Below are 14,782 nucleotides of genomic sequence, written 5' to 3'. Positions count from 1 at the left end.
ATATTTTCATATGAAATTTAAATTTTAGAAATACTTAAATTTTAGGACGAAGATGTAAGTAGTAATAATTTTTGGAGTGCTACTTTGGCAATTGTATTGTTATGCATGATCTTCTATAATCAGGCAAAGTCATAAGGTAATTTTATCTTAACTTTAAGCTCCGGTCAACCAATCTTTAGAATATACTTATAGTAACATAACAAATACTGTAACAAATAGTCCGACGTGTCCAACCAAAAAACCTAATGGGGCCTCATGCTATTCGCAATCCTGAATATGGGCCGTACGAAACTCGCAATCCCGTTCCCGTTCCGGGCCTTCTATTATGGGCCACACATAACACTCTGTCCCTCTCATTTCCGGTCGGCCCAACTATGAGGGCCTTAGCCATTGGGCCGAAGCGCGGCCCATGTGGCGAGAGCCGAAGAGAGCGTCACCATGGCTACCCAAAACTTCTTCAGAACAATACTGACAAATTGGCGGATAAGATTAAAAAAGCTATAATATCATATTTTAAGATGTTCGGACTCTCGTATGTATATGGATGCTAATAAATCTCGACACATATTTATTAATCCGTTAAGTAGTGTCGAGACATCCAGAACGGAGGTAGCACACTTCATTTTTATCACAGGGAAGAAAAATCAGACTAAATTTGGGAGTTCTGAAGAAAAGTAATCGTTTTTGTGTGATGCTGTGTCTATGGTTTTGTGTTTTGTTTCTTTTAATGAACCAGCAGAGGTTGAAAAGTACACATCTTCTTCAGACCAAAAAGTTTTCGTCCGTATACTGGCCATCTCGACAAAACCTACTTCTCTGTTCTCTCTGTCACCAATTCGTTTCAGAAGATCGATCTGATGTCGCAACATCCAAATGCCCCCGGGGGCGTTTGATCGACGTTCTATTGCTGATAGCTGAGTATTTTAATTTTTTACTGATGTTGTATCCATGTAGGTTTTATTATTTTTACTGAAGATGTCTGTAGACAAAAGCCTGGTCCAAGTTGCCATTTTGTTTTGTTTTTACCATTATCAGAAGAATAACGTGCTTTGTCGTCCCTTGTGCTTGCCTGTCAAGTTAAGCTGGCAGTTTGACATTTTCACTCCACATGTTTTACTCGATGCAATTCTGAATTTGTTTTGTCCAAGTATGAACTTATGCCTTATTTATTCATTTGTAATACAAGTCATAAAAATACACTATCTGTCCAGTTATTCATAATTTCAAATATTGTTTCTTCCAGAGGTTCAGAAATACATGTGTTTGGTGGGAAAAAACCCAGAATATCTTGACCTAGAAATTTATTCTAACTGGATTAATCATTTGTGCTGCTTATTCATGCGAACTCGATCCTCCACAAACGTGCAGAAATTAATCCAAGATGATCCTGACAAATCAGCCTGACCAACTAACTAGAGAAAGGCCTTGTTTAGTTCCCAAATTTTTTTTCCAAAAACATCACATCGAATTTTTGGACATCTAAATAAAGCATTAAAAAAATGAATCAAAAAACTAATTGCACAGTTACGGAAGAAATCTTAAGACGAATCTTTTGAACCTAATTAGTCCATGATTAGCCATAAGTGTCACAGTAACCAACATGTGCTAATGATAGATTAATTAGGCTCAAAAAAGATTCGTCTCGCGGTTTCTAGGCTAGCCGTGAAATTCGTTTTTTCATTTGTGTCCGAAAACCCCTTTCGACGTTCGGTCAAACATTTGACGTGACACTTTTTTCAAAAATTTTCTCAATTCAAACACCACCAAAGTTCGATAGACCACGATTGCTGCGAGGCTTTCCTGTCATTCTGGAATGTAGGCCTGTCTGCTACTTCAGATTCCTGAATGCTGGAGAGATCACGCAGCATGAGTCAAAATTCAGATGCACACGTGCAATGGTTGGTCACTGCCTCCTGCAACGGCACATTGTGATGAGAAATTCAGCAGCAAACACCATCGTCAGTTGATTGCCGGGTCAAAATGGGCACCTCATTGGATCGATCGACCTGAACATCCTTCCTTTTTCTTCTTGTTTGACATTGCTGCAGTGCCTCTTCTGGTTTCTCAGAAAGCACGGGTAAGTCATCACCAGTGTCAAGTTCAGTACAGTGACCAACCAAACCAAACCTGTTAGCATCTTCAGAACTATATATCTTCATGCCAATAGATTACTGAACAAGTTACATCCTGTTCAGGTCAATGGCGTCTATGCATATGACGCATGTATCCTTGTTTGTTTCTGTGTGTTGGCGTCATCTGTGAGGTCAGAAGTTCAACCCTTGGACCTGACCATGGCCGGAGCTCATAGCAGTCTTTTCCCATTGGCTTCGTCAGATATTCTTTAAGATAAAAGGGCTCCCATCTTTTTTGGAAGAAAAAAAACGAAACAACTTAATAGTAAACGAAAATAATTTGTATGTGATACTTTTACATAATGTATCCATAATGATTAAAAAAATACTATAAATAAACTAGATAAGAAAAATCACAAAATCAACTTCAAATTTAAATTTTAAAATTTGACTTACAAAAATAAGTAAAAGCGAAACGATAGGAGCTTTAAAAATTATGTGTGTCTTTGGCCTTTGCGACATGCACATAATCAATAAACTTTCTTGTTTAAAAAGAATATCGAGTGATGGAATAAATCCATGACTCCTCCCATAAAATGATCAACTCATTATCTAAAAAAAATTGATCAACTGAATTAAAAGATAAAAATGGCACATATTCTATCAAGTAATTTTGTCATCGAATATTGCCATATTGGATAGTAAGGATCTCCAACCGAACTGCTCATAATTGGGACGATTGAGTAATGCGAGTTGGTCTTCTGAATTGCTGTGATTCTACGCCAACCAAGGATCAGAATTCAGAGGCAGGAACGAACAATGCTCCAGCGTATCAGATCAGATGCTACGTGCACACACAGGAGCTGACTTGCTGGCCCAGGATCAGAAAAAAATTCAGAGTAGGAATCCTTCTGAATCTGGACTGGACTGAACAGTTGCAGCAATTGTAAACCGTAAAAGTGCAGTTACTGAGTACTAATCGCACTACTAAACTCGTATTAAACCTTGCTTTCTCTGCTCTTACTAATTACACTCTGCTCCAGGAAAGCATGTGAAAAAAGAAAAAAGAAAAAAAAAGAGACATGAATTGAAAAGACAATAGCATTGGCCCCAGCAATTAAACACAACATTTCAGCCTTTATAATCAGGGACTTTGTGCAGGCAATACTAACACAATCATTGACACCAAGCACTTTGCAATGCCACAAAGCACAAATTAGTACGCAAACAAAGTATTAAGCTGACAGGCATCATCATTGATTACTAGCTTTGAAAACTTCACCAAGCAAAGCAAGGTTCAGCAAAAGAAGGTAGTAGTAGGTGTTGGCAAAAGCAGGGAGCAAGGTGTCCCATGAATGGATTAGCAATTTTTCTCATCAGAGATTCAGACTTTCAGAGAGAGAGAGAGCGAGAGGTGGCCATCATCTCTGCTGCTTTTGCTCCCGGATTTAAGCTGAGGCGCTCCGCGTGGGACCTGCTTGCTTCATGATCTCTCCACATCCTACCACTGCACGGAGTACCAGATAATCACTTTGATTTAACAATGATGCATCACCTTGCACGCATTATGCCTCTGTTGGATGGATGATGCCAAATGATTAGCACTAGGTTTAGTGCCATCCTGCTGCACATGGCATGCTGGGGAGGCTAATGATCCTGAATTCTGATTACGTTATTTTTAGGCGAAATGCTGGCCCCAAATCTAACCAAGATTGCGCTTGCATCGCCAGACCAAATCATGCGTGCACACCTGCACCTACTACTGCTGACTAAACTACTGATGAAGCTCCGGGCTACTTAACTAGTAGCAAGTCATGCACCCTGTACTACTACTACTATTAATCTATGTTTGCTTTCTTTATGTTACTTAGGGCATGTACAACCGTCATTAACTGGTGACTCCTAGCTTCCAATTTGAAAAAAAAAATGAGATTGGGGAGAGAGGATGAGAAATATGGATGCTAAGCTTAGCATCAGTTTAATACAGACTCTTTCCTAATTTTGTTGATGAAGGGTGGGAAAATAATAATGATAATAATAATAATAATAATAGTAATAATAATAATAATAATAACTACTACTACTGCTGCTATTTTGTAAGTGCTTTTCCAATGAAAGTGGATAGCATGTGTCTGATGCAATTTCAGTAAGGTCCAGGAAACTTCGTCTTCTTCCAATGATAACACCTTCAACAAGGTACATGGATGTAGCTGTCGTCCAGATTTTGATGAGATATTTCCCCTGCAATCGCCGGTACTAGCTTAGCTTCACGCCAATTTGGAGATTGATGGCCAGAGAATATACAAGCCAAAGTTAATTGCTGCAAATTGGTTTTGGAAGAGGTCAATCTGCTCAACTTTTCTTGCCCAGTTCAGACGGCAGCTTACCTTCTCACTGATTGACTGCCTGTTCAACAGCGACACACGTGCTCTGCTGCAATTTTGTTGCTCTGCTTGCGATTTTACATACATTATTGATTTAATTATTATCACGGATTATCCGCCTTACTATATAATAATAAATTAAATATTTTTACAACTTTTCTTTAGACTTAAAACAGGTAGTCTAAGCTACGCAACATAACACTTTTCTTTAGAAAACAAATATTTTTACAGCCGTGGAGCAAATGATCCGTCACAGTAGCTGGAACCTGGCAATGATTTTCTGGTACTGTTGCTGCTTCAGATTCAGCTTGTTCTCCAATATTTTTGCTGGGTCCTGATCTGATCCCCTTTTGTTTCTTGCAACTTTTGCTTCTCTGAAGCTAGCTAAGCTGTCCTAGATGTTCCTGTCAAGAAGCTTAGAATGCTTCAAAGATAAGATCACAGGGAGAAGGAGAAGAAAAGGAGAAGATTTCCACTTTGGATTCAACCCCACTTATGACCACATTCGGAGATGTTAATAATTGTGCCGTTGACAGTTAGGCCCCCAATTAATCAAGCATTATGATCATACAGAATTACAGATGAAGAGATTAGCAAAGCAGATCAGCCATCGTTATCCCTGGGATCTCAAGTGCCACAAGAGGGATAATAATATGCATAAATATAGTAGTGATTCGTGTCATCCTTTTTGCAGTAACTAGTCCAAGAACACAGGCATGAAACCATGAAACGAATATTGGGAACTTTTTTTTTTAATGATGATCCATTGCATGCATCACTTGTACAAGACACAAGTATTAATTCTTTGTCGAGTAAACAAACAGGGTGAAGTGAAGTGAGGTGATACAAAAAAAAAAAAAGATTATCAAAGTAATTAAAACCAGAGGTGAATTATTACATGTATAGACAAGAAATCTTCAGAGTACGTCCAACCCTAATTAAGTAATTAGTGCCCTGCTAATTAAGAAAACCACTACTAATTAATCATCTCTAGCCACGCCAGTGGAGTACTTCTACGACGGCGGCGGCCTCTTCGCCGCCGGCCTGTGGGGGAACCACGTCGGCCGGGCGGGGGCGACGTCGCCGGCGGCGGCGGCGGCGGAGGTGGTGGTGGTGGTGGTGGTGGTGGAGACGAGGCGCTCGCAGGAGGGGCACATGGTGAGGGTGGTGGGAGGCGGGGCGCGGGCGAAGAGGTGGGGCGGGGAGAGCTTGAGGGCGCGGAGCTCCTGCAGCTCGCGGTGGAGGCGGCGGTTCTCGTCGGTGAGCGTCTCGCAGCAGCGCTTGAGCAGCTCGCAGTCCACCTCCGTCTGCTTCAGCTTCGTCCTCGCCCTCCGGTTCTGGAACCACACCTCCACCTGCCTCGGCTTCAGGCCCAGCTGCCGCGCCAGCGCCGCCTTCTGCTTCTGCACACCATTTTTTTTTTCACGTTTCTTTCCATCAAATTCTTGACGATTCTTGGTATTCTTTCATGGCGAGTAGTTTGCGTGGATTAGATCATGGATAGATTGTGGTTGGTGCTTACGGGGTTGAGGGTGTTGTGCTCTTTGAAGGTGTCCTCGAGGACGGCGGCTTGGTCCTTGGAGAGGCGGAGCTTCTTGCGGGAGCCGGCGCCGGCGCCGGAGTCCTCGTCGTCGCTGCCTCCGGCGGCGGCGGTCCGGGCCGCTGCTGGCGCGCCGCGCTTGCCGCTTAGGCTGGAGAGCGTGCTGTTGGGGGAGGACGCGCCGGTCTCCTCGTCCTCCTCGCTGCAGCTGAGCCCCGGCCTCGTCGTCTCCGCCGGCGCCCGGTTCACGTCGATCCCCCGCAGGAACGGCATCTCGACGTCGTGGCACGCCGCCATCGCCGTCATCATCGTCGTAGACCTCCGATCTGCACGAGTGCACGCACAAACTTTGGTTAAGATCATCCGATCCACGCAAGAAATCTCTCTCAAAACCAAGAACCCAAGATCGCGTGGACGTAGCCCGTCGCTCCGGCCCGCGTCTACGCATGCTCACCGGAGGAAGAGGAGGAAAAGAGGCCGGCGCCGCTCCAGCTGCACTCCTGCGACGGCGGAGGCGGAGCAGCGGACGACGGCACGCGCGCGCCACGGCACGGCTGCTCGTCGACTGCACCGACGCCGAGGCTGAGCCCAAGCCCGAGCCCGAGGCCCAATCCAACATGACGCTGCTGCTCCCTCCTCCCATGAACCATCGTCTCCATTTCTGACCCTCCGGCCTCTTCTCTCCAAACAAACACGAACGCAAAGATGCCGAGAGAGCTGTGGGTTGGCAGCGAGGAGGAAGAGAGAAGGGGTGGCTTATAAAGCGAGAGGAGAGACAGGGAGAGCTTAATTGGTGAGAGATAATTAAGGAGAGGATTAGATCAAATCATCGAGGTGATGAGATGATGCTTTTGTGGGGCGCAGGAAAAGTCAAAATACTACTCCTACTTGCGTCTGCCTGTGCGTGCGTGCATGCATGTGTAGCGGAGTGGAGTGGAGTGGAGTGCTATTTTTGCAGGGGCGCGGGCGCACGCGTCGCCGTCGCCGCGCAATGATGAGATGAGGAGGAGGAGCAGCTTGGTGGGAGGGGGGATCATTTGACTTGTCCCCCGGGCTGGGGTCGGGTGGGGCCCACCGGACATCACTTGTTTCCGCTGCTTTGACCGTGGTTCCAGGTTCATACCTGACTCAGCCCGCCCCTTCTTTTAACTATGATTAGAGCGTTTGGATAATCATCCGAAAAATCGTTTACACTTTAACGAAACACCTATATTATGGCTTGTTTTGTTCTCAAAATTTTTTTCAAAAACATCGCATCAAATTTTTGGACACCTAAATAAAGCATTAAACACAAATGAATCAAAAAACTAATTACATAGTTATGGAAGAAATGTTGAGACGAATCTTTTGAGCCTAATTAGTCCATGATTAGTCATAAGTACTACAATAACCAACATGTGCTAATGATGGATTAATTAAGCTCAAAAGATTGGTTCAGCGGTTTCCAGGCTAGCCGTGAAATTCGTTTTTTCATTCGTGTCCGAAAACCCCAACCAACATTCGGTCAAACATTTGACATGACACTTCTCCTAAAAATTTTCTCAATCTAAACACCCCCTATATTACCAAAAAAATATTTTTATTAATATTTTGCAATTTTTTTTCATTTTTATATTATTCTCTTATCTTCTGATTAGACGTTGAGATATAAATGGAGGAGAGAATATTCATGCTTGGAGTATGTATGATTTATAATTTTATATATTTAGGCAAAAATTTTAAATAAAACGAACTGTCAAATGTAAATAAAGAAAATCAACCGTGTCAATTAAAAATAATCGGAAGGAGTACTTTTTATTTATTTTTAAATAAGATTAGCAGTTAAAAACCATATTCGGAAATCAGCAACATTATACGTTGAAAAGTAAACATACGATAAATTGCTCTATTTTGAGCTGTTGACTTTTGGAGGGCCTCTTTCTCACACATGGAGGTATAGCCCCAATTAGATGCGACAGAGATGGCTCAAAGAAAGATGATGGATGTAGAGTGGTATCCGTGGAATAGTCTTCGGTACTCCGTACAAAAAAGCGTGGATGATTTCTCGCTACTTCTTAACAAAAAGCTTGCAATGCTTTCGCATATTCCTAAGAAAAGATATGAAAATGAAACAAGCAGGTGACAATGAAATAGGTTATCACCAATAAACAACCGTCTATTTCTTATAAGCTTTGTTAAATCTATGTATTCTCAAGAAATTTCAATATATATGTTGTCATCACATCACTCGTGATCGAATGCTATAAAATAGCCATCACCAGATGACCCCTAAGTGTGGTTTAGATTCTCTAAGTACTAACATATGAGACAAATAATACGCATATCATAGAGGATCCAATTTTCCCTAGGCGATGACCCGTGGTCTCTTTAACAAACCTGTCATATATCTATGATTATTTATTTACTATAGACATTAAAAAAAAATTCATTGCAAATACTTAATGACGTATATACCATTACAGCATTACAAAGATTTAAATATCAATATTTACTTTTAAAACTAAATTTACCTTTTTATCGTGCCCAAAACATACATACATACATATATATATATATATATATATATATATAAATTATTTTTTAAACCAATTAGCGGATAGAGCTCAGCTCATAGGTAGGTGTGCGTTTGGTCGACCAGTAGCAGTCACGTTGCCGGTCACCGACGCAAGGCGTGCGGCCACGGTGTCCCCTTCCGGCCAACCAACGCCGACGGCCTCATCATCCCATCCACTGGAGCAGCAGCACTCTCTGCGTGCCGCCGCCGCCATCATCACCCCAATCATGGCCCCGGTTCCCACGCCGACCCGGCGACTCGATTAAACCCTATTCTAGATAAATACTCCCTCCCTCCGTCGCTTCAAAATTTCTGTGTCTAACATTTAACGTCCGTTTTATTTAAAAATATTTTAAAAAATTAAAAAAAAATTAGTCACACGTAAAATACTATTCATGATTTATCATCTAATAAAAAAATATTAATCACAAAATTTTTTGAATAAGACGAAGAGTCAAAAATTATAGGTAAAAATAAAAAATTGATTTATTTTGGGACGGAGGGGGTATATGAGAAATGAAACGAGTTGGCTCCTAGTAGTATACTACAAAATTTAGCTCTCCACATACTAAATACTTCCTCCGGCCATAAATGTTTAACGCCGTTGATTTTTTTATGCATGTTTGATCATTCGTCTTATTAAAAAAGTTTCAAAATTATTAATTATTTTTATATCATTTTATTTATTGTTAAGTATATTTTTATGCATATATGTAGCTTTACATATTTCACAAAATTTTTTAAATAAAACGAATGGTCAAACGTGTATAAAAAAGTCAACGGCGTCAAATTTTTAGGGACGAAGGGAGTATATTAAATACACAACCGAATAAAAAATTAGAAAAATCATTAAAGTTAAAGTTAGCTCCATAAGACTAGATGATATTGATGAAAGATAAAAATTACCTGACTGTGACATTTATTTAATGATATAAACAAAGAAATTAACTACTATAAAGTTAAACATGTACTTTAAAATATATAATAATATATTTCTCTATAATTTTTTAATAGCTCAATAAACATACGTACGAAAACATTGAAAAAAAGTTGACAAAACTATAGCGCAAAGACACAACGCTGGTTTTGCTAGTCTACTAGCTACTGTAACAGGGAGCAGTGATGGTGGTGGGTGGTGGTAAATCTACCACCTAACCCACCACCAATTCTCTTCTATTTTTTAAAAGAAACAAAGTTGAGACCTATATGTTAAATCAATTTTATTAACTATATTTTAATAAAATGTTAATGATATTTTTTAATAAGATCTTATTGCAACTGGGGTAATATGATGGGGTAATATGATAGTAGTATTAAAATAGCACATAGCCGACGACCTCGGGCAGGCCGCAGGGAGGGAGCAGCGAACCGAACAAACAGTAGTGGGCTGGTGGGCCCTGGCAGGTGGAGTCGAACTCCGAGGTGGGGCCGGGCGTCACGTGGGCCGGGCAGGAAAGCGGGAGGGAAACCGGGCGGGTTCGTCACGTGGGGAAGCGTGGCCCCCCGCCGCCACGGGGCTCCACGTGGGCCTCCCCTGCCTCGCCTGCGCCCGGCAACGCACGCCTGCACGGGGTTCTCCAATCATTGGAGCCACTCATCAGTCATCACCCATTCCCCACTTGCTGCTCCCCTAATTATTTTTTTCTGCTTTCTGGAATGCTTTGCCTTTTTTTTCGGGTTGACATTCTCTACCGATCGAGAAAGTAAATTATGCTCTATTGTTTTGTTCTATACGAAAAAGAGAGAAAAAATAATGCTGGGAGAGAAGGAAAACGTATATAAGTCCATATTGAATGTATATGCATGCACCACGAATTTGTATTGGGATGTTTGGAGTAATCGGTTCAATCTATCGAACAAATTGGTTACTTGAATGGTGTCATCTGAGCGCGTATGGGTTATTTTGAACCAGATTGGCATGGTTTTGTCTATCCCATCTTTTTGCTTTGTTTCTATTAAACTAAAATTTAAATTTTTAATTTTAAATTTAGAGTTGATTTTATAGTTTTTTTATTAAAGTCTATTTTTCAGCATTGTTTTTTAATCGTTAAAAATACGCATATAAAAATTTTGTAAATGATTTTGTTTGAATGATTGTGTAGAATAAACTGAACATCATGATAGTTGCTCGATTAGTTGTATGTATAGTATAACTTTTGTTTGGTTGGTCGTTGAGTCATCATCTTTCAATACGATTAATCCATCTTCTTGAGTGAACTTGCATCAAAAAAAGAATTTTTTTCAACTATTTTATGTATTTAATTTAATTGTTGCTAATATATACTTAAGAATTACAACTAAACAAGAAGAGATGTTAGCAACGACGACGTGGTCTCTTTCTTATCGATTCGTGTGTAGTATCCATCTGTGCTGGCATGCATGCGATCAACTAAATATGCTTAGTGCTTCATACAAACATATATATAAACAAGACTAATGCAAAATACCAAACACGTACTACCGTGACCAACTAGCTAGCAGCAGCCAAGCTGACGACTATTCAACCATACAACCGTAGTGCTGGGAATAAGCTAAGATCCGTGGGTTTTCACAATCCTATTTAATTTAAAAAAATTAGCTTAAAACTCTATACAATTTTATTTTTAATATGTTTTGAATTCAGCCGTAAATTTTGTAGGCAAAATGATTGGTCACGTTACCACCATATACAGACGTGTAGAGCTAGCTAGTAGATGCTTCCGTTTTTCTCCTGGGATAACGATGTGATACATCTTACTAATCAATAGCCAAATTAATTAACCGGACTATATATTTCCTCCATCATCTAGCTCGATCTGACCGGCCAGCTAATTATTTGTACCAGCCAGCACGATTGCACCACTCATCGTGTACGTACCATCTCTACTCCAGTAAAACGTACACGTGTGTAACCATGGATAGGTCAATATATATATGGACTAATATCAAAGTTAACAAGTCCCAGCTGCTGCATCTGGACGTATACTTCACTACATACACTTGTACCTGCATCTGCATGCATGCTTCCTGGTGGCCAAGCCCGCCACGTCAGCGTGGCACGTGGCGCGCTCGTGAACGCTTGCAGGCCCACGTGTACCGTGTACGTAGTATATATACGTACGTACGTGCATATATGCGATATCGATCACTGGGGCGTTGATTAATTCGCGTTAAGTAACTTCGATCGTTTATTTTCTCCAAATGATCCGTCGATCAAATTAAACAAACAATTAACATGTCGATAGATCGATCCGGACCGTTCGTGGATATACTGCTGCTACCAATGATTCATCGTGTTTAGGAAGACTAATGATCGATCTAGCTCGTTGATTACTCCCTGGCCCCAAAATAATTTTATTTTCACCTATTATACAAGTACCAATAAAAAATAAAAAAAAATATAAGACTCTTCGCTTTGACAAATTCCACTACAATTATTTTCTACTTTATCTATGCTCAATGTATTTATTATTTATATTTATAAACTTAAAATTCTTTAAAAGAACCTAAAATGAGTAAAAAATAATCATAATTCAGAATGAATATAATATGTTATATTGAGCCATGATTGATCGATCGATCGAGATGGAGTTGACCAGTGATGGTGATCCTAATGACTCGGAGTAACTTGGACGCGAGGGCACTGCCACTGCATGCACTTCTTGGTGCGTGCGTGCCTGAATAATGGGTGAATAATGGATTGATCAATCGACCACCCGGCGACCACCAGCTGCGCGCACATGCGTGCCGTGTTACCGTCATGCATGTGGACGCACTGCATGTATATGTGCATGTGCATTAACATAGGCGTGCGTACGTACGTGTGACGTGAACATCTGTCGCCAAACATGCATGCATGGCCGTACGTACACGTTTTGATCGATCGATCCATTGTTTCATGTACTATCCGTCTAACCACGAATATATTTAAGCATGCTAAACGATAAAGATTTATTTATAATTAAAACTCCTGTAAGCTATTTGTCTCACTAATCATATTCTATTTAAATTTTTGTCGCATCTTTCCCTGATATAAATTTCCCTGCCCAATGTCCCTTGTTTAGCAAGAGGCAGTGAAGTCCCTGATATAAGTAGCACTGTACTTGAAATAATATTTTTTATAACACACAGTAAAACGTACACAGACCCACCCCTGAGAACGTGGAGAGAGTTAGAATTCCGAAAAATTAGTCAAACCCAGTATCTCAAGTGCTAGGCTATATACCCTTTCGCGTACTTAAAATAATATTGAAATGCTTACTCCATTTGTTTCTAGTTTTTTTAAAAGCAAAGATTAGTGTTAAAGGGGATATCCTTTCCGTCACTTTCTAGATCAAAAATAATTTTATGTTTGAATTCCTTGCATTTTCTTTCTAAGCATTTGATTGGCTGAAAATGTTTGGATTGCTACGAAAGGATCAATATCTCAAAAAATTACATTAGATAAAAAATTTGAACCTATAATTAATGTTTATATTCGGAAACGGGGATAGTATACTTGTAGCCGGAGTGTTAAGTACTAGTAATAATGGAATCAATGTTCACTAATTCCATCTCGTGTGAACAGGACAAGCAGAGCCATGACTGCTAGGTCATGCTAGTCGTACCTACCAATAGTAGCAAGTCAGAGTCAGAGCTAGACTCGATCGATCTGACGCTGACGCTGACGCCAGCTAGCCTATCAGAACCGGTTGGTTCGAGTGGCCACGTTTGATACGATGTTTTGCTAAAAATTTTGACAACTTAAATACCATGGGAGAAAATTTTTGGAAGAAGTGTTACGTTAAATGTTTGACCGGATGTTGGAAGGGGTGTCGGAAGGGGTTTTCAGACACGAATAAAAAAATGAATTTCACGGCTAGCCTAAAAACCGCGAGACGAATCTTTTGACCCTAATTAATTCGTCATTAGCACATGTTGGTTACCGTAGCACTTATGTCTAATCTTAGACTAATTAGGCTCAAAAGATTCGTCTAAAGATTTCTTCTGTAGCTGTGCAACTAGTTTTTTTATCCATGTTTAATGCTTTATTTAGGTGTCCAAAAATTCGATGTGATGTTTTTGAAAAAAAGTTAGAACTAAACAAGGCCTTAATCGATTGATGCGATCATTAGCGACAGATCAATATGCCAATTATTGCTGCGTTTCTGGGACGCATATGCACCAGCCTTGCAGCAGCGACGTGTACTTCTAAATTGCATATGGATTATAATCGCTCTCATGGATATTCTCTCATTTTTCATGTTTATCTCAAAATTACGAACAAAGATATAATAATAAGAGATATATCACTTAATAAACATATATGTCTAAATTTAACGTCTATAAATTACAATAAAAGAACAAATTAAGCTTTCTTTTTCATATAGGCGTATCCAGAGTTACTATCTCTGGCCAGAATTTAAGCATTTAGCTTGTTTAGCCATGATTAAGTTTGAAAAGAAAAGCCTATAATACTATTTAATAAATTGAAATGAATAATGATAGAAGGGTAGTGGTGAATAAAACGAGAAGAATCTTCACCAAAAAGTGACTCATGTGACAAATAATACTATAAATAATGCTAGAAATATTTATATTTTAGAACGATTCAAATGACAAGATGAAGAGAGAAGTATGTTTTTTTAAGAAAAAGAACTTATAGAAGTTAAATTTGGTAGTGATATTTTATCAAATATTTCATTTTTTTACTCTTTTAGATAATATGCATAAGATGAGAGGATATCTACTCAGGGATTAAAAGAGTTGTAAGCTATCTCCTGTAATTTTTTGGTTTTGATAAAAAAACGAATTAATTAATTAGAGGCTTGCAATAATAGGTGCATGATGACCGTGTCCAAGTTGATCACATTTCTCGTCAACAACATTAATTACCTTGTTGTTAGTCGTCGTTCCCGGCCACCCAATCCTGCCACGTCATGCGTACGTGGCGCATTCTCGGCCGCCATGCAGGTATGAAAAAAGTAAAAAAATATAAGTCACGGAGCCACGCATTGACGCTAGCTTCTCGTACCCAACAGGTAATCAACGGCCGGTCTCCAGCTAGCTGTTCATTTGCACGTTTATTTTTTAATTAACTTAACTATATACACACACGTGGCGACGTGGCAGCTAGCTAAGGATACACATATATAGTAGGGAGTACACGAGGCTACGAGCTCTCCAGTGATCCCAGTTGACCAATGGTCATCCTGTCAATCATCGATTCCCCAAGTATTGTACATTTGTACTACTCGCAGCATAAAACTAGGGG

General features: G+C 40.1%; 1 protein-coding gene across 1 annotated transcript; it reads right to left on the bottom strand.

Moving 5' to 3' along the window:
* Positions 1-5,185: 5,185 nt before the first annotated feature.
* On the bottom strand, positions 5,186-6,750 carry LOC102721112 (homeobox-leucine zipper protein HOX1-like). Its single transcript, XM_006662540.3, has 3 exons — positions 6,451-6,750; positions 5,979-6,322; positions 5,186-5,859 (listed from the first exon to the last, which is right to left on the bottom strand). The coding sequence occupies exons 1-3, from the start codon at positions 6,653-6,655 to the stop codon at positions 5,470-5,472; spliced, it is 939 nt and encodes a 312-aa protein (XP_006662603.2). The 5' UTR covers positions 6,656-6,750; the 3' UTR covers positions 5,186-5,469.
* Positions 6,751-14,782: the final 8,032 nt, after the last annotated feature.

This window comes from Oryza brachyantha, chromosome 10 (assembly GCF_000231095.2).
Source record: "Oryza brachyantha chromosome 10, ObraRS2, whole genome shotgun sequence".
Lineage (NCBI taxonomy): Eukaryota > Viridiplantae > Streptophyta > Magnoliopsida > Poales > Poaceae > Oryza > Oryza brachyantha.
Note: the sequence above shows the minus strand (reverse complement) of the source record. Positions and strands in the feature narration are given on the sequence as shown.

What these genes read in the sequence shown, in the direction of transcription:
- LOC102721112 (XM_006662540.3), bottom strand. Translation starts at nt 6,655, where the DNA reads ATGGAGACGATGGTTCATGGGAGGAGGGAGCAGCAGCGTCATGTTGGA. An exon ending in CTTTTCCTCCTCTTCCTCCG is followed by an intron (nt 6,323 to 6,450) that starts GTGAGCATGCGT and finishes GCACTCGTGCAG; the next exon opens with ATCGGAGGTCTACGACGATG. An exon ending in AGCACAACACCCTCAACCCC is followed by an intron (nt 5,860 to 5,978) that starts GTAAGCACCAAC and finishes AATGGTGTGCAG; the next exon opens with AAGCAGAAGGCGGCGCTGGC.